Source organism: Neltuma alba, unplaced genomic scaffold (genome assembly GCF_004799145.2).
Source record: "Neltuma alba isolate B1F8T4 unplaced genomic scaffold, ASM479914v2 tig00005084_pilon, whole genome shotgun sequence".
Taxonomy (NCBI): domain Eukaryota; kingdom Viridiplantae; phylum Streptophyta; class Magnoliopsida; order Fabales; family Fabaceae; genus Neltuma; species Neltuma alba.
The window spans coordinates 262,622-287,321 of record NW_021633971.1 but is presented as its reverse complement, the minus strand read 5'-3'; the positions used below and the strand labels follow the sequence as shown (position 1 = coordinate 287,321).

Here is a 24,700-nt window from a genome sequence, read left to right as displayed (position 1 = left end):
TTCTGCTGTATCCCATGTCGGAGCGATGTTAACTTGGCGAACAATATTTGGAAAGTGGAGGATTCTGGCATTGCGGGTACGTAAACGCCCCTAAACTCAAACCGAATTTCATCACGCCTACGTTTGCTTGCTCTGAGGTTCACATATTATTATTATTATTGTAATGTAATGTAATGGAGTAGATGGGGGGCATACAGGCTTTACCATAATGATCTAAAGTATAGGTGTCTATTTTGACATATAATGAACCTATCATTATTTTATTATTTATATCTGAAGACATCGTCATAATAATGTATTCCTGAAATTGAAATGTCATCATGGATTTTTAATGCTGTATATTCTTCTCTGCAATCTCTAGCCCCACATAGTACACCATCCAACATGCTGCAGAGTAATCCAACTCAGCAATTAGCAACTAAACTCAATAATGTTGAGGATTAGAAGCCTGCATTTGATTTTCTTTCCCCCCCCCCCCAAAAAAAAAACAAAGAATACTTGAGAGCATTTGAAATTCTGACTGTTCTGATGAAATAATTTGGACTATATAATTTTAATAAAATGAAGTGAGCAGATAACAAAATACACAACACTCGTTATCTTCCTGCTAACGGCCCCCCTCGTGGATCATCCTATTACTGGAATTGGAATTTGCCATAGTCACATGGCCACGTGTTCTCTAAAGAAAGTAGTCAATACGACCGGTAACCTTCATCATTTATGTGGGAAGTCTCTCCGTTACTTTGCTTGCACTATCAACTATCAATCAAAAGGATGCCGCGGGGAATAAAAACATGAGAAAATAATTAAAAAAAAGGTTAAAAAATTACTAAATGTTAAATAAAGAATGTTAATTGTCATTTTTAAATTCAGTGTTCTCAACATCAAATAACATGTTGATACCAAATCTAATTTGAAATTTAATCGTTTTCAGCTTCATTTTTTGTTATTTTTCCAAAAAAGTTTATCAGTAAAAAGGCTACAGTACAGAATGTAACGAAAGAAAATAGAACCCAAATGCATTACATTAAGAATTTGGTGAAATTTAGAAAGGGATAAGACATTTAAATATCGTATAAGTATCCACAAATGAGCATTCAATATCTAAAAGCTTTTGTCTTTTGATCTCATATGCTTGAAAGTTTATTTTTATAACAAAAATACCCTGATCGTTATTCTCTATTAAATTTAAGTATTAAATTATACAGTTAATGATTAAACTTAACGGCAGACGATAATTCAGAGCAAAAACATTACGAAATAAAATTTACAGGATATATAAGAGAGGAAAAAAAAACGTCTAAGTGCTATGTACTTCTTTATGAGTACTTTTAGAAAATTTAAACACCTTGTCTTGTTTAGAAATCATATCAAAGTTACAGTACAAAGGCAACGATTTAGTTATAGTTAATGGAGTAAAATATATTTTTATCAATCAATTTAGGTCGTAGACGAAAAGGACAGAGAACCTTAGTCTTCTATGATTTTTTTTTCTTTGCCGTCAACTTACTCATTTATAATCTGTGAATACTGAATATACTTCAAAATTTATGTTAGTAACTTCCATGATTAGGGAATATAGTGCAATTTATTAGCAGAAGAATGACATGTCAAATTAAATAGACTTCATAAACTTTATGTTTTCGTGCATGGCTAATTTTTTTTTCGCAATATGATGTCTAAGACTCTGTAGTTATTATACTTTATTAAATCCGTTTATTACAACTTTTTTCCTATAATAATTGCCAAATCATTAAAAAATATATATTTATTAAAAATAAAGTACTCCTCCGGTCCTAATTATAAGACCCAATTGACTTATTTGAGGAGATTAAGGAAGTAAGTTAAGTTGGTTATTTATAATAAATAAGTGTTGTTATTCCTAAAATATCCTTGCTAATTAAGTATATTGGCTAAAACTATCATTATTAGAAGGATTATCTTGGAAAAAAATGTATAAATATAATAGAGAAAATGGATTGGGTCTTATAATTAGGACCAAATAAAAAGTCAAATTGGGTCTTATAATAAGGACCGGAGGAGTATAATAAAATATCCAATACATAAAATAATATGATAATATGAATTTAATAAATAATTTATATACTGACTTATGATTTTTTTTTTATTAATTTTGGTCGAATACCTCAAAAAACAATAGTAGGCCGTATGGTTTTACGTTAATATCCGCCAAATTTTTTTAAAAAAAAAAAGTTGAAATTTGGGTCCCGTGGGATGGATCTCAATTATCGTAGAGTTTCCGAAGTTTAACCCCCCCCCCAACCCGCTCGCCTTTCCCCCTCTCTCTCTTCTTGCAACCCGGTTTGGGGAATGTAGCGAGGAAACGAAGAAGGAGAAAAGGCTAACGAAGAAGAAAAGAGGCTGTTCTTCCGGAGAAAGGGAGGTTGGCTCGTCGGACTCACCCCTTTATCCATTTACCGCTTCATGACCATCCCCATCTTCTTCCTCCTATTTTCTTCTTCTTCTTTTTCCTAGCAAGTTTTCCTGGAAGAAAGCCGAGAACGAAGAAAATCGAGGGAGGAGATTCAAAAAAGAAATGCTCAGGTATCTGATTTCGTGAAATTTATGATTTTGATTACTGGGTATTTCATATATCCATCACTTGTGGGAGGTTTCGGCGACTGGATGGACTTGGATAACATTGAGTGTGTGTCATCCTCGGATGGTATTGACGAGGACGAGATCCACCATCACGGTATACATCCTCACTCCCATCATCACTCTGAGTTTTCATCCTCAAAGCCTCGCAATGGCGCCATCAGTATGGGCCCCACGGCCATTGCTCCGGCAACCAGCGTCCACGAGTTGCTGGAATGCCCTGTCTGTACCAATTCTATGTACCCACCAATTCATCAGGTCATCTTTTTTCTTTTTCTTTTTTAGCAATTTCCGCCTTATGTATGTTGTATGATATATTACTTTTGTAACTGTGTGCTAGGTTTCGTTTTCATAATAATAAGGATCCTTTCTTCGCACTTTAGTGAATTTGATGGCTCTTTTTTTGGTGTGGGTGAATGGAGGAATTGAGCGGACTTCATGATGCCTTCGTTTCTTTCTTTTTTATTTTTCGGTAGGCTTCATCGTGGTTTGGAACATCTATGACTTGGTTTTGGAGTTCGAATTTTCGTTATATGGGGAAAGCATTTTATGCCATGGGCCAAATATAATCTAACCATACTTGTAATTGCGCATTTGGCCAATTTGCAATTTTATTTTTTATCCTCGGCACAGCAATATCAAGTTAAATAGTTGTCCCAGTGATCTATGTTCTAGATATAGCAGTGCATTGGAGAGAGGATTGATTCTCAGGTTTATTTATGTATTTTGTTGTGATTTTTTGAGGAACGGGTTCCTTTTTATTGGATGAAATGACGAGTCCCCTTTTTTATGCCTTGGTTAACATGAAGTTATGGTCTACGTGTCGTGTCTTAAAGTTCTGATCCGGTAGGTGAAGCATTGGCATAAAAGAATTACGTGACTTGACAGCACTAATAATATAATATAGTTATGTACTTGGTTATCTTTTATGTCAAAGGACTACTGAATGTGTCAGATTTTGGTTTTACCTTACTTCTTAACAATATCATACTATATGAGTTTTTTCTCTTTTGTCTAGAGGATGTTATTGCCATCTTTCCTATGTATCAGTCTATGTCCTTGTTAGGAAGAAGATCCCTAGCTGTTGATAGCCTGTTTGGTATCAAACCTATGCCTTTTTCTGTGACTTTGGTTATCATTGAACATTTATAAAAACTGCCGTCTGCCACACAGTGGTATTCTATTATTTTTATATGACTCCTTGACCCAATGGAAAAGAGATTTTATTTTAATATTTTAGGATGAGTGCATCCGAAGGTGGAGATTATGGTTAACTGTGTTAAGCTAGATCATAAGTTGTTATTTGGTAACATTTCTTAAAGGAAGAAATGATGAAAAAGAAAGGCCAGCGTTACTGTGGTTCTGCTTCCGCTTGATCTTGTAATATCTTATCTCGAATACTAATATTGTGTAACACCTTTGCAGTGTCACAATGGGCACACCCTATGTTCAACATGTAAGACAAGGGTGCACAACCGATGTCCCACATGCAGACAAGAGCTTGGGGATATTAGATGTTTGGCTCTGGAGAAGGTAGCTGAATCACTTGAGTTACCATGTAAATACTATTCTCTTGGGTGTCCAGAAATCTTTCCATACTACAGCAAGCTCAAGCATGAGACACAGTGCAATTTTAGACCATACAATTGTCCTTATGCTGGATCAGAGTGTTCAGTTGTTGGGGACATCCCTTTCCTCGTTGCCCATCTGAGGGACGATCATAAGGTGGACATGCACACGGGATGTACATTCAACCATCGTTATGTGAAGTCAAATCCCCGTGAAGTAGAGAATGCAACTTGGATGCTCACTGTATGTTTCCCCCCTTTGTGTTAGAGTTTTTAGGGAAAGATGAAATGGGAGGGTCATCATTCTTGTTTAAATATAATTCTTTGGTCCATGGAACACTCAAAATTCTTTGAGGAATACCACTTATGGCATACACTATCAGTTGTTCATCAAACTTCACTGCCACTAGGTGTAAGTTATGGCCTGGGAGATCTGATTTTTCTGAAGTTTATGCAATTGTGAAATATGTCTTTTTGGTTTCTCGTGACTAGGGGATCTTTGGTCTTTTTTACTTTTCTTCATTATTTTGTGTGTTTTTTATAGGACCTAACCTTGAAAATAGAAGTATATAGCAGAAGACAGAAAAGGAGGGAAGGTGGAGGGAGATAGGGGAATCACTGAGAAAATTAAGGGCTTGGAGGACAAAACTAAATCACCTAGGTTTAGAGCTGAAAGGAGAACCCAAAAAAGGTGGGTAAAGTGATGGAAAAGTGGGTGTAGCAGTTGGGACTGATAGAAGGTTTTAGGAAGAATTTCTATCCTTAGAATTGCATCTGCCTGACTCTACCTTAAAGTGAGGGACAAAATGTTTGTATTTGGAACATGGAAACAGTGGAGATGGAAGATGAAATGAATGCGCAACAAGCCTTGAAAATGATGCGTTCAGACTCCCCTAATGCATCAGCTTGACTGCTCTTTTCTCTTTTCAATCATTTTAACCCTGGCCTTGTTCGTTCAACTTGAACTGGTAGACGAGAGGAAATCATTTTGATCCAGTGGTTTTAGGTTTGTTGGGTGGTCATCTTCATTTCTAATCTCTAACATTTATATGATGCATCGATGCCTCCTATTATGCCATGTCTTCCAAGACAAACGCAAGTCAGAGGATCTGCGTCCTTTTAGGTAAGGTTGTTCTGTTAGTGGAAGATGTGGATCATTTGGAGGAGTGTTGAAGCGTTCTGGCCCCTGGAAAGCCTTGATCACCTTCTTACTTGTTCATTTTGCATAGTGCATGGTTTTAACTGGGGCGGGGAGCTGGATTTTACTTCTATCAGTTCAAGGAGTCTTGTAGGACCGCCTGATACAACCATTTGTTACTTATTGTGGTTATACAAAAACATGAGTTTCCTGCTATTTCGCTGTCTGTCGGAGTTCTGAACTGTTAGATGTGAGTGTTTTAGTGCACTAGTTTTGTGTGGTGGAACCATCAGAAGTCCAAGGGCTGAGATGAACAAATTTCCTTGATTCCGTTGAGGAATAATCACCAAGGAACTTTATTTTGGCCCGCCAATCCATTCAAGAGCAACATAGAATCATTTCTCTGTATATATGTGTACTCCTTACTGCCTGATTATTAAGTTAGCTTATTTCTTCTTATTCTTTGGTAGGTGTTTCATTGTTTCGGGCAATACTTCTGCCTTCATTTTGAAGCTTTCCAGCTTGGGATGGCCCCTGTTTACATGGCATTCCTTCGTTTCATGGGAGACGAGAATGAGGCTCGAAACTATAGCTATAGCCTAGAAGTTGGGGCAAATGGCAGGAAGCTGATTTGGGAGGGTACTCCAAGAAGTGTCCGGGATAGCCATCGCAAAGTCAGGGATAGCCATGATGGTCTTATCATCCAACGAAATATGGCCCTTTTTTTCTCTGGTGGGGATAGGAAGGAGCTTAAGCTCAGAGTTACTGGAAGAATATGGAAAGAGCAACAGAATCCAGATGCTGGGGTGTGCATACCAAATCTTTGTAGTTGATGACGCTGTGTTTGACTCTGGGGCACTCTTCTCTATCTTGTAATAGATGAAGGCATCGAGGCTGCTTTGAAATTCTCAGCTTTTCTTTGTCGTGTAATAAACACATTTCTTGGTCGGAATTATCAAATTGTCAAATTTGATCCTGGGAATCAGAAATTGTCTCTTGTAATTTCTCGTATTGAAGACCTTTATTATTTGATTGGTTGCTTCTTTGTATGATGTATGTTTGGAGAAAAGGAAGTATCACAATTTTGGCCATTCGAAACACATTGTCCCATTGGCTTTATATATTTCCTGCAACTGCTCAAGTGTAAAGTTCTTGTTTTGGTTGAGTGTTGGCAATCGAACCTGCCCCAGCTAATGGGAGTGGTGCGACTGTGAAACGGGCATGTTGTAATGTTAACCAGCAAATACAGGAAAATGAAGAGACGTTAAAATAAATGAATGATTTAGAGCTGTTTCAAGTACACGAGAGGCGTAAATGAAGCACCTCCACGAAATATCAGCCTAGGCCATTATTTCTGCAGATTCCGATTCATTAGCAGTCCCAGCGGTGGTCTCTTCTTTAAGAGCTTGAACTTACAGCCTTGAAGGTGAGATTCTGACTGTGTTTCGTCTCACCCGTATGACTTCATGGGCTTGGTGCTCTGGGAGGTCCAACGATGATAAATTGTGATCGAGGCCCCAGTGTGGAAAGGAGAATTGCCCAGAAGAAAAGGATATTTATTTGATAACCTGACTTGTTTATTAGTATTTCGTTTTGTGTTTCATTTTGAACGAGCATATTCATTGTCGTTTTCTTAAAGGAAGTTCAATAATAAAAACATTTTCGTGAAAGTCGACAGGCTCCCTCTGATGGTGGGGATATTATGATTATCCCCTCCATTTGTGGTTAATTTCCGCCATAGAGGTCGTTTTCCTTCCTATTTAACAACGGGACATGAACTTGTGTGACTTTGTTAATTAACAACCTCAGTAATATCAAGGAAAACAAATTGGTGGAGGTGATGGGATAGAAATTAGAAAGGAGGAAACGTTGACCGTGGACCACGATATAACTTATCGGTATCGCATGTGTCCAAGCAAAGTGCAGAACAAAAACACAGTATTTATCAAAATGCACGCATCATCGTACGTTATCAGGACCAGGCCTCGGTTTGTCCTCATTTTTATATCCTCCTTTTTATATTTCATGTTCTTATCACCTTGGCCAGTATTATATTTTGCCAATTGTGTCAGCCACTAGTCGTGACGAATTTTGTCTTTGCGTGAGCTATATAAGATAAGAATAAAGTTTATTTTCATCGTCACCCATCTATTCTGTTTGTTTTCGTCACCCCTGTTGGCCAAGGCCAGGATAAGGCCCACTTCTCCTTTTCTTCGAGTGCAAATAAGTCCAGCCACCCCATTCCTTTGTGCTCTAAAATATATACATATATTTATATAACGCAGTCCTATAGCGCTAGCGGTTGAATTAATTAAATCATCGAGAGAGAGAGAGAGAGAGAGAGGAATCGATGAACTTGTCGAGATTTGTATTTTATTTGTATTCGTATGTAAAATGAATTGGTTCTAACAGTCATAATATGCTTGCTAATGACAGGGTGCAAGTAGCCAACACATGGAGGATCGTCGAGCCGCACCATCAGGGTTGGTAAGGATGGAAAATCCCAAAGTGGACACATTGGCACATTGCCATAATTCTGTCTCATTATGTCCCTTTCACTACATGAATGTTTCCACATCTTTTCATTCTCTTTTTATCACGGGAAATTAGGATTTAAAAAACCAAGAAAAAAATAACGACAGGACCAACTTGGAATTCTGAGTTCTGATGGCCACACGAATTCTGCGGGAATCGTGAGAAAAGCGATTAGGGTTGATGATAGGGAAGTCTCGCCGGCGAATATGAAAGTGGACCGTCTCCGATGTGAAGGCTTAATCGGCGGTGACGATGCACTGGCCATTACACAGATTTAGATGCTTTCTCGCACAGCAGCGGATGATGAATTGGTGATACTTCATTTTCTAAAGAAGAAAATTAATAAACGAGAATGCTGATAGAATTACTTCCAGACTATTTAATATTTATAACAGGATCCTTTTTTTTATTTTCATTTTCGGCTCTCTCTTGGGACTGACTTCAAATCACGTAATTTCAAGGGCACAAATAGGCCATACTGCTAACATACAGGTCCCTTGAAAATGGGGGTACCAGCATTTCCTTATCCCAGTAACTAACATGCAGCGACATTGCAGTATTGCGGGAGCGTTATTTTATTGTGTAGTCTTAAAGACAAAGACTGTAACATGGCCGCATCAACACCAACCCAACCCTAGTATAGGGGAATGTACATCCGCTTCATTTTGAATCGACACTAACTTTGTTTTTTCAGGTGATCGTAAAGAGGGGATTACATGATTAGTGATCGTACTGGACATGCGACCAAACGTGGCTTTGTATAAATTTTATTTTTGTTATATATATATATATTATCCTCACATGTTACATAAAATTTTAAAAATAAGGCATACTATTTATACTATTTTATATTATATAACAGTGAGTTTAAACTGTGCTATAAAATTAAATGATAAATGTCTGGCAAAAAATATTAAATGATAAATGTATACTTCTTTAATAAAAAATAATTAATGAGCACCGCTGATAAACTGGGCTCGCAAGGGAATACGCAGAACATAAATGCGTGTGATGAGGATTACTCCGGAAGAAAAGGAGGCTGGGGATATCCTGCGATGACGTTTTCGTACACGCGGCGGCCAGCTCGTTAGTCGATGCCCTTGGGACAAAGAGAAGCGCCCATGTCCCTCCCTCACCAATTTTCTCCACCTTCTGTCTCTTCTTTCTATGTAAAAGGCCAAAAAGGAGAGGGGGAAATTACCACGAAGGAAAGAGACTTTCCGTCACTTTCTGGTTGTTGGCTCGTTATAAATTGCAGGCTCAGCCCAAACTGAATACGAACGCTGAATATTTTAAAAGCAAGACACTTTTGCTGGGAAATCTTTAAGCTGTTGATACAAGATTAAAGCTCACGATTTTATTGGTTCTCTCTGTAAATCCTCTGCATTCTGATTCTTCTCTTTTCTGGAGTGCAATTGGCGGCAAATTTTGTAATTCTACCGTCGTCCGTCATCCCCGCTCAAGCGGCATTGTGGTTACTATAAAGCACATACAACAAGCTCGGCGTGGGCGTGATTATCTTATCTCGATCTTCATTTCCTTCTCTCCTCGAATCCCAGGTTAGTCCCTCTCTCTCTTTCTCTCTATTTATCTCCTTCCATATATCCGGGGGCCAATCGGGTTCGCTTTGTGAATTTGGATATCTGATTTCGTCCTATCTCAACTGTGAAAATTTCTATCTCAATACGCATATTTTAATTGGTTTCCCGCATTCTATCCAGTACCATAGGATTCGGATGGTTATCTGCTTTTGAAATTGCTTGAGAACTGGTATTTCATTTTTATTTCAAAAATTTCTTAATCTTCGCCAAACGAAAAAAACAGATCCAGAAGTAGGTCCTTACAACACGATCTTCAGGAGGGTTCGGTAGGCCCCAAAAAAAAAAAAAGCAAGAAGACGAAGGGCTTGGTTAATTTGTAGATTCTTCTTCTGCTCTCGAGGCTCTGCTTCTGAGTTTTAACTGCAGCACTTCTGAAGGGATGCAATTCAGAGTTGATTCTGATTTTTCTGATCAAGAAAATGATAATTTTTTGGCCAGATGATAAAGGATCCGTTTAGAACAGTTTATAAGTAATTTTTAAATAATAATTTACAGAATATAAAATAAATATGTAAGAAGAGTTTTCTCTTAATTTATGTGAAACGTTCCATGATCCAAACAGGCACAAAGTTCACAATGATTAGATTCAGTGAATGTCACGTTTGGATCCGTTTTTGATTGGCGGGTTTACAACCAGAATCACATAAAGCAAGTGAAATGTTGATTTTCTGTCGTTCCTTTTTTTGGTCAAGATTTTCTATCGTTTAACTGAGGAAGAAGTGAAATAATTCCGTGGTGTATCTAAGAGGGAGAAGTAGAGACGTGTTTTTTATTAGGGAACAGATTTTTCATGCTACAAGATCATGGCCAAAGTTATCGAAAAGTCAGTATAAATATACAATAAATATTTTTCTCGATTTTGAGATGAAAAAATTTTACATCAATGCCAGCCATTGATTTGTGATCCATGGATTTTTTTTTTTTTTTACCGGAATCCATGGAAGTTTATTTTCTCCTCCCACTTGTAGTTGTTGCTATGACGCGCGCGCGCGCACGTAATTGTATTATTTAATTTATTTACTTTGATGAGACGGCGTCCGAATCTAGCTTTCGTCATTTATAGGAAAATATACACTCTGCCAACTCAAATCTTTTAATGAGTTAAAAATATGAGGCGTGGTTCCGTGCTTTATACTTCTTGGAAATTGAAGGAGTTTAAAAAAATTACGTATGAGCCTAACTTATTATTCTAGTGAGTCATGTGATGTCCACAAATCAGTTTCCACATCTGTATTTATAAACTTAATTTAGAAAATATAATACTGGTATACTATTGGACTCTTGTATTTGTTTCCCAAGTCGACGGTATGACATTGTAAGAAATCCCGGTATCTTTAATATTTAATTAGGAAAGGACAGATCTGCTTACCTTATCTCTGTTTATTTTGTTTGTATTAGCTTTGAAATTTACAATGTTCTCTTGTTCTTGAAAAGTTTTCTTAATTCGATCTGCTTGCATATCTTGTTTGCACTAGGCAGCCTCAGGATAAGTGGAAAAACTTAAGGACGCACTCCTAATTCCTAAAATGATGCTTTTTTGCTTCCTACTCTGCCTTGACTTTTTTGAACAGTCAGACGAAAGTGAAATACTGTGAGCCAACTTGTCCCTGTAGATGATTAGAAGCTCAGCTTGGAGAATGTGTGTCATAAGGTCGTAGATTGTTTTCCACTTTATAAATAAAACCTATTCTGTAATTCGCAAGTTTAGCCACAAAAAGAAAAAGATAATTCGGAAGAGCAATTGGCATTAAGCTTGAACATTTTGTTCCTTTCTATAAGCAGCCCTCAGATTGTAGTCTTACGTGTTAGCTCATTCGGTCATCCTGCAAGCATAACGGTTAACCAGTGACCAAGCATGAATCTTTGATCCTTTCCCAAATTATGTGACGTTGCTCGTAGCTTTCTCATTGTGTAAAGCATAGTTTTAGGCGTTTTTATCTCTGTTAGCTCGTATAACTAGGATGGGTTGTGATTTAAAAGTTCCAATATCCTTGCAGGTATTCAAACCCGAATCTATCTCCTGCGTTCTTTGGAATGAATCTAAGTCAGTTGATTGCCCAAAAATTTTCAACGGAATTTTATAGTTCTGCTTAATGGGCTGCGTTTGTTCAAGGAAAGCTAAGTCAGCTGGTTACGAGGATCCCACTGTTCTTGCTGCAGAGACACCTTGTGAGTATCCATCATCACACTGGTAAAGCCTTGCAGCTACAGAGTTAGGAGTCCTTCGCTTTAAATTAAGAATAGTTATATATCATGCTCGCTTTGGCAATCATAATAAATATCAATGTAGTTATCAGTACATTTATCTGTAACGTCACCTGCAGGCTTTCACGTTATTCTAAAGCCTGCTGAGAGTTCTGGTTCTTGATTCCTATCAAAATTTTTGTTTTAAATGTACTCTACTGACGAAAGGTAAATTTCATCTTTTCCTCTTCGAAGTCTCTGTGAGTGAAGTGGAGGCGCTACATGAGCTCTATAAGAAGTTGAGCAACTCCGTTATTGAAGATGGTCTTATTCACAAGGTGAGTCAGATGCACTTACGAGTCCTTATCTTACTTTAAATTATTTTCCGGTAAAAAAAATCTTACTTTAAATTAGATGAATCTAAGCTGGATGTTGAATTTCTGTCAGATAATTAACTTCCATATCATCTTTCCTTCCAGGAAGAATTCCAGCTGGCGCTCTTCAGGAATAAAAACAAGAGAAATCTGTTTGCAGACAGGGTGTGTAAATGTCACCCTTGCTCTGCTGTTAAAGGATTCTTGGATCTTATCAAAATAATTGATGCTAAAAAAGAGGTGTATTAGCAAGACTCGAATTCTGGCCTTTACTGCCCCTTTAACATATATCTTGTTTGTGCTTCTTTATAGGTTTTTGACTTATTTGATGCCAAGCGTAATGGGGTTATTGAATTTGGGGAATTTGTTCGATCATTGGGTGTTTTTCACCCGGATGCACCTATGGAAGACAAGATTACTTGTAAGATTGATTCTTCTTTGCATAGATTTCATTCTAATCTTAATTTAGTTTCTTCTATTGGTCTCTGTGCCAGAAGTATATAAATAATTATACCTGAGAGCATATTGCGTTGTGTAGATGGCATGAGTGCTTTTCAGTCATCTATATGATACTATATCATCTGTTAAGTTGTGGATAACCATTTTGCAGTTGCTTTTAGGTTGTATGATCTGAGACAGACGGGATATATTGAACGTGAGGAGGTATGGTTTTCTTTGATTTCCTTAAATCACATGAAATCAGTTGCAATTTTGCAGTTTATGGTGGAAATATTACTCGGCTTTTTTTCCCCCATAACAACAATAATCACGCCCGCATTTGCAAGCATAATTTGGAAACTTATCTACCTTCCACTTCCCAAGCTTAGTGATAATCATCTATCTGCAGCTAAAGGAGATGGTATTGGCGCTTCTACACGAATCAGATCTTGTACTGTCAGACGATATGGTCGAAACCATTGTGGATAAGGTGTGCATACAATTTCGCCCTGTTAACTTCGGATCTTCTTTGAACTGACTGAACTCTAAGGATTTGTTGCTTCTTCCGCAGACATTTAGTGATGCTGACACAAAAGGTGATGGAAGGATTGATCAAGAGGAGTGGAAGGCATTTGTCTCAAAACATCCATCTCTGATGAAGAACATGAACCTTCCCTACTTAATGTGGGTATAAGGCTTTACCTATAGGAGATGTCCGTAAACTTTTGTTTCCTTCAGTAACTCGAATTTGAGAGGGCACTGATGATTCGTGACGAGCTAGCTTGCATGTCTGTTCTCCCAATTTGCAGGGATATAACCTTAGCGTTTCCAAGTTTTGTGGAGACAACAGAAGTTGAAGACTCAGAGGTCTGAGATTTTCGTTTCATCTTCGATCTCCTTTGATATTTCTTATCAAGGGATCACCGTTTTCTGCGTTGACAAAGATATCCAACGGAATTTCACCAATGGTTCCCGACCCGAACTTGAAAGGACTTGGTTTTGCGATTCTTTGAAGCGGGATCAGCCATAAAGAATGCTTTTTTTTATGACATGAATTGTTCTGCTAGCGCAAGGCCTTGTGTTGCATTGCATATCGAAAGAGACACGTGAGACCGAGTCAACCACCTTGCTTTTTATGGCTCTTGCGGCGTCAGAAACTCAGAGTCTTTGGACATTTATTTATTTATTATTATTTTTAACTAAAACTTTCGATTATACTTAATAAATCGCCTACACCTAATGTCTGATCGTCTTCGCATGTGGACCAAACTTAGAATTGGGGAATGCTTTATTTTCAATATTTTGGCCGGAGTTCAGAGTCCTCGGTTTCAGAGTAAAGAAAGAGGCGGTCAGCGCAGGAAGCCGGTGTTGCCGAGAAAATGCTTCACTGGTCCGTCACTGAATATAGTATACCATGCAACTTGGTCTTTGAATTTTTTTTTTTTATTATTGTAAAGTTCGCAGGCTTACCTTATTTTTTTGTAATGTTCGCCTGAGTTAGCTCGCATTTAATCTTAACCTAAAGATCAAGGAAGGTACAAAAATTTTGTGAGGTTAGAATTCTCAAATATAAATTTCCCTTGAAACTAATAGAGGGCATTATATCATGAGACCGAAAAAATTCCTCTATTAATCATATAATATTGATACTTCCTCTCTCATTCTCATTATAAAGTTTAAATAACTAATTTATGTATAAAAAATAAGTTAAAATTAATTAAAAATAATAAATAAGTTATAATTAAAAGGAGAGGATAATAATTTAAAAAAAACGCATAATATTTAAAGTTTATAAAGTGTGGCACTTTTTTTTAACAAATTTAGGGAGAGGATAGGAGGGAGTATTGTTATTCATTGGTGATAAGACGGAGTAAAATGATGGCAGGCGGGTCATTTCAATTCGCAACCGGCAAAGCCGAAGTGCTTGTCACATGGCTCCTTGGCACTGGTCAGAATGGTAAACAGAGGTTGTGTCATAGGCGAAAAGCCCTCGAACTTTCTCCGCGTGGCATTGCAAGGGAAGCTAATCTTATATATGCATCATGCATTATATTTATTTAATAATAATTAAATGACCCGTTCTTTTACCACACGGTTAGGGTTAGGGACAGATCATGCCGCGTTCGGTGAAATAAACCGGGAGAAATAGGTCGCTTTTACAACGAGAGCTTGAGAGCTTCGATTCCAGTGAGGGAAAATGCGACGATGGCGATGACGATGACGGTGACTGGATGAGAGTAAGAGCGCCTGAGGATTGAGGAAAATTAAGGATGACGCGGAAGCAAGGGCGTGTGCCTGCGGCGCCAGCTGACGTTATTTCTATATCATAAAACCTAAGGCTATTAAAGTCATTTTACAGACTATAATCTTAAATCTAATTACATTAATATATACCTCTTCTTTTCAAGGGATAAAACATAAAGAGATCCTATAGGTTTTGCTAGCCATGCCTTAAATTCAAAAACTTCGACCTCTTTATGTACGATTACGAAGGTGTTCTAAAGCCTGATATGATATATATACATATATATTTATAGGAAAATTGAGAATAAACCTTTCATTAAGAAATTAACTGGCTAATAATTAGAACTGGTAATACAGGTTGGGCCCGCGGGCTGCCCAGCCCGCTAGCCCACCAAAAAAGGCGGGCTCGGGTTAGCAATATACCAGCCCGCACCGTTTTGAACCTGCTCTGCCACAGGCAAGCCCGCGAGTTGGCAGGCTGGCTCGCTTTTTTTTAAAAAAATTTTCATATAATTCTTAATATAGTTAAAATATTTTGACCCTCAAATTCCACGTGAACAATTAAACATTGCTTCTTTCATATCATTGCATAAGTAATTAAACACTTTATATATTTGTAATTCTGTGTGTAGTTATACGAAGATCATCGTCCATCTTTTATTTTTCATTTATTTGTTGTGTCACTATAAAAGCCTTTATAAAATTAAATAAACATGTGATACTTATACATTTATACATAAAATATCTACTTAATTAATTTGGATAAGAAAACTAAATTACTTTGAATAAAAAAAACTAGTTAAATTAATTATTTATAAAAAATATATATTAGTTTTTAAAAATATATTCTTAAATTATAAATTAATCTTCACTTTATTTTATCATAACTCACTACTCAAATTCAAGATTCGAAGTCTAATTTTAACATTTCAAATTAAGTTCAACTTATATTAATAATAATAGTTTTTATTTTAAAAAAAAGAATATGTAGGCGAGCTGGCCCGCCTTGGCAAGCTCGGGCTCACAAAATGCCAGCCCGCACCGCCAGCTCGTATTACCACCTCTACTAATAACTTCACTTTTTTTTTCGTATTTAATTCATTTTCTTGTGTTTCATTAAGAGCGCTATGTCTATGATCATTCATTTTTCATAAAGTTTTACTGATTTAATAAATTTTTCAAACCGAATTTATTCAAAATTTTTCCAAATTTAAAATGAGATTGCGTAGGTTTGTTTTTCTTCTTAATATTTATCCATGTTTAAATTCCATTTGTTTTGTGGCTTGGATTCGAGGCAATTAAAAGTAGAAAAAATGACCACAAGATAATTATCTGAATAAGCAAATTGACCAAATGGGTATGAAGTATCAATATGGAATTTTAACTTTTGACGTAAAGACTGAAATGCCTATGGAGTGAGAGAAAAAAAATATGAAGCTGAAAAGAAAGTAAAAGGAAGAAGATATTGATGAAACATGTGAAAAAAGAAAGAGAAATGTTGGAAGTAAGTTTAAGTTGATAGTATTTGGAAATGTTATTATCTTACTCCTTTGCATCACCATTCTATAGACATTGTTGATTTGGTGAGTTTTGGTTGTGGGTAAAAGGGTTTATAGTAAGAGAAGAAGTGAACCTGTGGCATTACGTAAGTGAGTGGAAGTTGATAGTAGGGTTTGGGTTGTTCATTTTAGGGGTTGCTTCATGATGAAATGGAGACGGGATTATCATGTTCGAGGGTTTATATTCAGTATGTGGTTAATGATGTAGCCTAAATCAAAAAATGGTGGCAAGCAATTACATAATGGAACTGCTGTCATATATTTGCTGGTTTTTGGTAAATATTGTTATGTGAATGGTACGTTTCATTACACACGTAGTTAACTATAAAAGTTAATGGTTCAATGTTTACCGTAATGTATTTCAGGTGCACGTCCACTAAATGGTTTATCTATGCTTACATGTTGCCCATCCCCAAACACAGGTTGCAAAACCCATTGAAGAAGTAGTCACTTTTATTATAAAAGTTACAAATCCCATTATGTGTTTTGTAAAATTCAACATGTAATTTATTGGCTGTCAGAAACAGGTTGTCCATTCTCCAAAAATATGCTGTAAAACCCATTAATAAAGTGATCACTTTTATTACAAAAGTTGTAAATCCAGTATGTATTTTGTAAAATTCAGCGTGAAATTTTATTAGTTTTTACAAACAAATTACCTACCCTTGAAAACAGGTTACAAAACCCATTGAAGATGTGGTCATTTTCACTATAAAAGTTGTAAATCTCACTGTGTGTTTTGTAAAATTGATCACGGAATTTTATTGGTTTTTGGAAATAAGTTGCCCATCTCCTGAAAACAGGTTGCAAAATCCATTGAAGAAATGGTCATTTTTACTATGAAAGTTGTAAATCTCACTATGTGTTTTGTAAAATTTAGCACAAAATTTTATTAGTTTTTAAAAACAAGTTGCCCATCCCTTGAAAATAGGTTACAAAACCCATTGAAAAAGTGGTTATTTTCACTGTGAAAGTTGTAAATCCCACTATGTGTTTTGTAAAATTCAGTATGAAATTTTATTGGTTGTTAGAAACAAGTTGCCCATCCCCTTAAAAACAAGTTACAAAACCCATTGAAGAAATGGTAATTTTCACTATGAAAATTGTAAATCCCACTATGTGTTTTGTAAAATTCAGGGTAGAATTTTATTGGTTTTTAGAAACAAATTGCTTATCTCTTGAAAACAGGTTGCTAAACCCATTAGCAAAGTGGTCACTTTCACTACGAAAGTTGTAAGTCTCAGTATGTATTTTGTAAAATTCAGGGCAAATGGTTTAATAATACTAGGAAATCAAGCAGCTTCACATTTCCTGAAAACAGTTTTATGCGAAAAATAGAGACAAAACTAGAAAGAGGATGCCAGACAATAATATTTTAAGTCCTGGGGACTCATCGAAAATGCTCTATGGGGAACACATTCAAGCTTTCTATCTATATATCACAGTTGGTGTTACTTCAGCAACCTCCTTGATAGCGACAATCTCAGAGAGTACGAGTTATTTCAGATAGGGCAATGTACTTCAATGACAATAACCAACTTCAACGACGGCAATCTACTCCTGCGACGACGGCAATATGATTTCAGAGAACTCTTTTCGATGACTAGAGAAACTTAGATTTAGTTTCGTCAAGTGGAGAAAGTCAATTTCTCCCTTTCTCCATCGCACGAATATACTCTTCAGTTTGAGAAAATATCAGGGCATTTCAGTCTTTATATCAAAAGTGTAAATTCCAGAACAATATCTCACGCTCATTTGACCATTTTACTTATTTAGATGCCTATTTTTTTTATATAGTATTTTGTGGTCATTTTTTTTAAAAGTATTTTGCTAGGCATCCCCAAAAAAAAATATTTTGCTTGGACAAGACATACAGCTGACTAGGCGTAGAATCGGCATTCGGCAAAACAGGAGGTGCCCCGCTCCCTCCACATAGTCTGAATGCAATGTTTTGGCGCGTACAGGACAAACAGGGCACAGGTCCTTGCTTTTTTCTATTATTTCGTGGCAATATCTTAATATTTATTGTACTTGATAAAATTTAAATGGAACAAGTCTCAGGTTCCTTCCCAATCTATCGAGCTCCGACGCCACCAGCACCAGTTTTGATGCTATCTGCCCCGCTCTTTCTCCGCCCTAGCGTTTCCCTAGCACAAAGTCGACTTCGTTTGTATCTCTGATTCCCTACCCAACTTTCTCTAAGCACTCAACATATCGCGGTGAAAAAAAGACACTCCTATTAGCATTCCTTCATTTTCATGGCAGATCCTTTCCGTCTTCTCCTCAGGTTAGAATCTGACTTTTCATCCTTAATAACGAAACTGATTCAGTTTTAGTGCATTAAAATAAATTCAAAACTAGTTGCCTTTCACATTATTTCCTGTTAGTACCATTGTCGGCGATCGGATCCAGTGGGTAAACGCGAGAAGTTGAGAGTTCTGATAGTGAACTTATATGTATATAATATTTCTGAAAATAACAAATGTCAGGTAAGCTTTTCCATTTTGATTTTAAAATGCTTCTGCTTCTGCTTCTGCTTCTGCTTCTGCTCAAACATGGTCTTTTGGGATCTGTTTTGGACTTCAACCGGGCTTCTCCGGTCCCTTTGAGAGGAAATGGTCCAATGGGTCAGAAGAGGATAGTGCGGGATCGTTAAATAGATTTTGTAAATTTGAGTCTTGTGGATGGATGAAGCGGATACCAATGAAGTCGATACTTCTGTTTTTGGGCTTCATTTTCTTTCGTAGAGCTTGGCGCGTCTTAAAATATTCCTTTTCGTGCTACTGCACAAGATTTATGTAAAGGAGAAGCTCACATTTAAATAGCTAAAATTTATGCTTTCTGGTGTCCGTGAGCATCAAGTTATGCCCATTTTCTTTAGTGTCGTTTCCTTTCACTTCTTGAACGAGGAGTTAGGTTGAAGAGCGGATTCGATTCCGGAGTCAGTTTGTAGAATATAAATACAATCTGTAATAAATTTATGTCCTGTCCCTCATATTATGAAAGGAAAGGGTAAGAAAAATGTTCTGATATTTCTGTTTCAACTTTCAACCACGCTAGTCAGGCTCGACAGTGAATAAATTCATATCCAAATTGGACTGCTGAGAAACCCTTTAGTTTATTTTCAGTGATTTTCTATCAAATGTTATTTTTCTAATATTTGTAACTGTCGATTATTTTCTCTGGATGCTGTTCTCATTTTGTTTGCTTTGTTGCAGTTCAATCTCATTCATGGTGGTGTATCCGTAATGCAATCAGTTGATGTGAACAACAAGAAAAATCTGAAGCGTTCAAGATCTCCGCCTTTCAACATGCCGTTGACAGACTTTCACGATGCCCAAAATTTTGATGATAACAGCCTTTTCCCTGTTGAAGAGATTGTACAATACCCACTACCAGGATATGTCACACCGTCTTCAATAAGTTTCAGCCCTGATGATCATTTAATTGCGTATTTATTCAGTCCTGATAACACATTGAATAGGAAGGTTTTCTCTTTTGATCTGAAGACATCTAAACAAGAACTGTTATTTAGTCCCCATGATGGCGGGCTCGATGAGAGTAATATATCTCCGGAAGAAAAGTTAAGGAGGGAGAGGTTGAGGGAGCGTGGATTAGGGGTGACACGATATGAATGGGTGAATACAAGTTCCAAAAGGAAAGCGATCATGGTGCCTTTGCCTACTGGGGTTTGTTCCCTTGTCTCTGGAATAGCCTTAAATTTATTTTTATCTTATTTGTTTCTTAATTTCTATGTATCTGTAAAATTTAGTGTGCGTCTTGAAATTAACTCCGGAAAAGCAAAATAACATGTTTGGATATTTTATATATATATATATATATATATATATTATGCTTCTCATGCTTACTTGGTGCGAAGAGAAAATTAACCCTTGCACACATATGTATGTATGTATTTCTCTCGAAATGCCACCTTGCTGTCGCCAATATTTTATCACTTTCTTTACTTGTGATGTTGACTCCCTTAAAACACATATTGCTTAGTACAAACCATTCATATTGAGATGTTGTACTCGGATTGTTTATTTCAAGCTTGAAATGCTTGTTGTTAGTGGAGGGTTGTTTATCATGTCACAAACAATATTAAATGAGTTGAAACACATCAGAACCAATTCAGATTCTCCACTATATGCCTATATCCATTTGAAATTAATTTATCTTCATGTTCAATTTTTCAAGAATTGAGCTTCTTGTATCTTCTCGTGTTCAAAGGCAGTCGTAAACTTGTAATAACTTCTGCCCCATCAAAACAATCGGTGACAACAAGTGTCCTTGTATGGTGCTGTCTATATATACAAATCCCATAACTAACATTCCTCACCCTGCTGGTGCTGGGTATTGAGCAAGTTGTCTATTAGACTGAAAGAAGTTTGTGCTTCTATTTTCTTATTTTAATCAATCATGAGTTTGAAATGGTCTAATTTATTATGAATTTGTGATAATTGCCTTTCGAACAGATTTACATCCATGACATGTCCTATTCAAAAGCAGAGCTCAAGCTTCCAAGCATACCAGCTTCCCCTATTATTGATCCGCGTCTATCCCCAGATGGGTCAATGATTGCCTATGTACAGGACTGTGAATTGTTTGTTCTGAATCTGTTGTCTAATGAATCAAAGCAGTTGACCCATGGTGCCAAGGAAAATGGTTTGGTGAGTTCTAAATTTCATTGATCTTTATTGTATTAGAGTATTGCATTAGAGTAACCAAATGTGTTATGGATCATAAAAAATAATAATAATGCTGTGGATAATCCTTTCATTTTTCCAGATTAGGATATTGAGAATGCAAACTGTCTGCTTCGAAGTAGCCACACCTTTGTCATAAGTGTGTAAATACTGTTTAATAAGCATTCCAATGGCTGTTGATTAAGCTTCGCTTTGTTATCTTTGGCCATGATCATACAAATTTGGAAGTCCAATGATGGTTTTCTTCATACTCACCATATAGTACGCTAGCTGGTAGGCTTCAGTGATATTTATTTGCTAATTAATTAGCTTACTCATACTTACAAAGATATCATAATATATTGAGAAATGTTGAAAATCAAAATACTCTAGCCCATTCATGGGTTTTGGCTTGTTATTGCTGTTTTCCGATCATTCGTATGACTGTGTACGGTTGTTGGATTTGAACCAGGTCGTTAAATCTACTTATACTAGCATTTTAGCATTCTCATCCTTTAAAATTGACTCTATTTTTTGGGTATATTGCAGACTCATGGCCTTGCTGAATATATAGCCCAGGTGAGATTCCACTTGTATTAATATCATCTTGATGGACTTCTTTAAATGAAAATTGGGCACATTGTCCCCTTTATGGGAAGCAGTCCTATGATCCCATACTTTTGGGTGACTTAAGTGAAATAATGACTTGATTCTAAAATGATTAATTATTTACCTTTTCATCGTCAGCACATTCAACATTATGCTCGGGTTTTAAAATTTTGCTGACTGCAGGAGGAAATGGACAGGAAAACTGGATATTGGTGGTCACTAGACAGTAAATATATAGCTTTCACTGAAGTTGATTCTTCTGAAATACCACTTTTTAGAATTATGCACCAAGGCAAAAGCTCAGTTGGTTCAGAGGCACAGGAAGACCATCCGTATCCTTTTGCAGGAGCTTCAAATGTTAAAGTTCGTCTTGGTGTTGTTTCGGTAGCTGGAGGATCCACTACTTGGATGGATCTTGTCTGTGGGGGAATGGATCAGCAAAATAATGAGGAAGAATATTTGGCAAGAATCAATTGGATGCATGGGAACATTCTCACAGCCCAGGTCTTGAACAGGCACCAAACGAAAATGATGATCCTTAAATTTGATATCAGAACTGGTCAGAGGAAGACTTTATTGGTGGAAGAAAACAGCACATGGGTCAATGTGCATGACTGTTTCACCCCTCTTGATAAAGGAGTTACCAAGTTTTCTGGGGGGTTTATTTGGGCTAGTGAGAAAACAGGATCTAGACACCTTTATCTTCATGATGCGAATGGGGCTTGTTTAGGACCCATCACCGAAGGTGAATGGATGGTTGAGCAAATAGCCGGTGTGAATGAGGCTACAGGTCTAGTATATTTCACTGGGACCTTAGATGGGCCTTTGGAGTCTAACTTATACTGTGCTAAACTCGGTGTGGATGGAAGTCAACCACTGCATGCCCCTGTTAGACTTACTCATAGCAAGGGAAAGCACATTGTGGTACTTGATCATCGTATGCAGAATTTCGTTGATATTCATGATGCGCTTGATTGTCCTCCTAGGGTGTTACTTTGCTCATTGGACAATGGAAGCATAATCATGCCCCTGTATGAGCAGCCACTTACAACGCCAAGATTCAAAAAGCTTCCACTCAAGCCACCAGATCTGGTGGAAATCCAGGCTAAAGATGGCACCCCATTATATGGGGCCCTATATACGCCAGATGCATCAAGATTTGGACCTCCGCCTTACAGAACTATGATCCATGTTTATGGGGGTCCAAGTGTGCAGCTTGTTTCTAATTCTTGGATCAGTACAGTTGACATGAGAGCACAATATTTGCGAAACCAGGGCATCTTAGTTTGGAAGGTGAGAATGCTGAAATCTGAATTGCTTTAACTTAAATATGGTTTGATGTTCAGTTTGTTTTATTTATTGATTTACATTTGGCAAGTTTGTTATCTTGCTTAATAATTCTACCACTTGATGGAACTTTTCCAAGATGGAGTTAGGCACACTGCACTGAATTGTCTTGTGACATGCCTGTCAGATGCTAAATGTCCTTCCTCTCATCAGTAATTCTGATCAGAACTGTTTCAAGCATTATTTAATCATGGAGCATGAAAATCTTGCTTTTACGTCTTATTTCTTATCAATCCTTGAATACATAATCCGTACTAACTTAATATGGATCTTTACTTTCTTGTTTATAGTTGGACAATAGAGGAACGGCTAGACGGGGATTGAAGTTTGAAGGCTACATAAAGAACTGTCTTGGTCAAATTGATGCTGATGATCAGCTAGGTGGAGCGGAATGGCTCGTTAAACAAGGGCTTGCAAAACACGGCCGCATTGGTTTGTATGGTTGGAGCTATGGCGGGTATCTGTCTGCAATGACCCTGTCGAGATTTCCAGATTTCTTCAAGTGTGCTGTGGCTGGTGCCCCCGTGACGTCATGGGATGGATATGACACATTTTACACAGAGAAGTACATGGGACTGCCGTCTGAGAATCGAACAGGCTACGAAAGCGGTTCTGTGATGCACCATGTGCACAGGATGAAAGGGCGCTTGTTGCTTGTGCATGGGATGATCGACGAGAATGTTCATTTTAGGCACACTGCAAGGCTCGTCAATGCACTTATCGCGGCTGGAAAACCTTATGAGCTAATGATTTTTCCAGACGAGCGCCACTTGCCCAGACGTCACAGAGACCGAGTTTATATGGAGGAGAGGATCTGGGACTTCATAGACAAGAATCTGTAGGGTAAGAGCTTGTGTATATTGCATCTTTGGTCCTGTTCACGTGGCCCCATTAGATTCTGTTCATAATAATTACAAGAAATGTTTCTTTTCGCCTGATTATGGTTTACCTCTGTAATTACCACATTACATATTTGTTGGTTTTGAGGCCTTTAGTTAATTCCATTCCTTTTGTGAGACTGAATTTCATCTTCATAAAAATGGTAATCGTTAAGGGCCTTCAGATATTATATCTCGGGTGTTCAGTTTATTTGGAGTCCGGGTAAAACTTTGTTCAACTTTTGTTCATTTAATATTCTTTCAAATTCCGACCTATATAAAGGATGATGGACTGTGGACCTCTTGGTATTTGGTAATGAACTAGTTTGACTAGCAAATGACATTTTGTGCAAAATGCTTAAACTGATGAAAAAGGTAATGAGGGGTGCTTGCCACTGGGACAAGGTGCTATTGATATTACTGCCACAAAATGAACTTCCCCGGAGGAATGGGTTCTACCATGCAAGTCTTCCGATGACTTCAGAGAATTACATTTGAGTCTGCTAGCACTGTTTATATAGCGGAATTCTTGCCCATTGTTTTTGCTTTGCCTGTTTTTTTTTTTTTGGGGGGGGGGGGGCATTACACCATAACATTGCAGTAATATTTTGCTGAGCCGACTGAATTGATGTTAAATTTTGACGAGACTGCGATTTTAGTTTTAATGCCATTGTAAGGATAATCAACACAACTGACCTTTAGCAGAAGCACAAAGTAACAAAAATTGGTTAAAGATAATTTTAAGAAATTCGATATGATTTTCGAAGCAAGTGAGAAGGGAGAGGGGCAAGCAATTGGTAGTATGGAAAATGTGATAAGTAGCTTAAATTCCAGAAAGTATATACAAAAAGACACCCAGTATTGGAAAGTTTTTTTTTTCCTTTTTCTTATATGCTTTGAAAGTTTTATTTTATAGCG

General features: G+C 37.1%; 3 protein-coding genes across 4 annotated transcripts; all 3 read left to right on the top strand.

Moving 5' to 3' along the window:
• Positions 1-2,294: 2,294 nt before the first annotated feature.
• On the top strand, positions 2,295-6,416 carry LOC114746696 (E3 ubiquitin-protein ligase SINAT5). The gene is made up of 3 exons (XM_028934960.1): positions 2,295-2,877; positions 4,045-4,431; positions 5,796-6,416. Exons 1-3 carry the CDS (start codon positions 2,587-2,589, stop codon positions 6,156-6,158), a joined length of 1,041 nt encoding a protein of 346 aa, XP_028790793.1. The 5' UTR covers positions 2,295-2,586; the 3' UTR covers positions 6,159-6,416.
• LOC114746693 (dipeptidyl aminopeptidase 4) lies at positions 6,367-23,973 on the top strand. Its single transcript, XM_028934951.1, has 8 exons — positions 6,367-6,527; positions 13,622-13,626; positions 18,514-18,547; positions 19,479-19,949; positions 20,739-20,933; positions 21,498-21,527; positions 21,741-22,850; positions 23,195-23,973. Exons 1-8 carry the CDS (start codon positions 6,381-6,383, stop codon positions 23,744-23,746), a joined length of 2,544 nt encoding a protein of 847 aa, XP_028790784.1. The 5' UTR covers positions 6,367-6,380; the 3' UTR covers positions 23,747-23,973.
• Positions 8,973-13,964, top strand: LOC114746697 (calcineurin B-like protein 4). Of its 2 annotated transcripts, none has more exons than XM_028934961.1 (9): positions 8,973-9,419; positions 11,459-11,630; positions 11,901-11,983; positions 12,125-12,184; positions 12,332-12,440; positions 12,630-12,682; positions 12,867-12,947; positions 13,029-13,141; positions 13,267-13,964. In XM_028934961.1, exons 2-9 carry the CDS (start codon positions 11,555-11,557, stop codon positions 13,328-13,330), a joined length of 639 nt encoding a protein of 212 aa, XP_028790794.1. In that variant the 5' UTR covers positions 8,973-9,419; positions 11,459-11,554; the 3' UTR covers positions 13,331-13,964. The 2 variants fall into 2 exon arrangements, with proteins under 2 accessions (XP_028790794.1, XP_028790795.1); XM_028934962.1 differs by lacking the exon at positions 8,973-9,419 and adding an exon at positions 11,354-11,372.
• Positions 23,974-24,700: the final 727 nt, after the last annotated feature.

Bases quoted from the DNA above. Each gene is read 5' to 3' on its own strand.
- LOC114746696 (XM_028934960.1), top strand. From the start codon at position 2,587: ATGATTTTGATTACTGGGTATTTCATATATCCATCACTTGTGGGAGGT. The intron at 2,878-4,044 runs GTCATCTTTTTT...ACACCTTTGCAG, and splicing joins TGTACCCACCAATTCATCAG to TGTCACAATGGGCACACCCT. The intron at 4,432-5,795 runs GTATGTTTCCCC...ATTCTTTGGTAG, and splicing joins ATGCAACTTGGATGCTCACT to GTGTTTCATTGTTTCGGGCA.
- LOC114746693 (XM_028934951.1), top strand. From the start codon at position 6,381: ATGTTTGGAGAAAAGGAAGTATCACAATTTTGGCCATTCGAAACACAT. The intron at 20,934-21,497 runs GTGAGTTCTAAA...GGTATATTGCAG, and splicing joins GTGCCAAGGAAAATGGTTTG to ACTCATGGCCTTGCTGAATA. The intron at 22,851-23,194 runs GTGAGAATGCTG...TCTTGTTTATAG, and splicing joins AGGGCATCTTAGTTTGGAAG to TTGGACAATAGAGGAACGGC.
- LOC114746697 (XM_028934961.1), top strand. From the start codon at position 11,555: ATGGGCTGCGTTTGTTCAAGGAAAGCTAAGTCAGCTGGTTACGAGGAT. The intron at 11,984-12,124 runs GTGAGTCAGATG...CTTTCCTTCCAG, and splicing joins AAGATGGTCTTATTCACAAG to GAAGAATTCCAGCTGGCGCT. The intron at 12,683-12,866 runs GTATGGTTTTCT...ATCTATCTGCAG, and splicing joins GATATATTGAACGTGAGGAG to CTAAAGGAGATGGTATTGGC.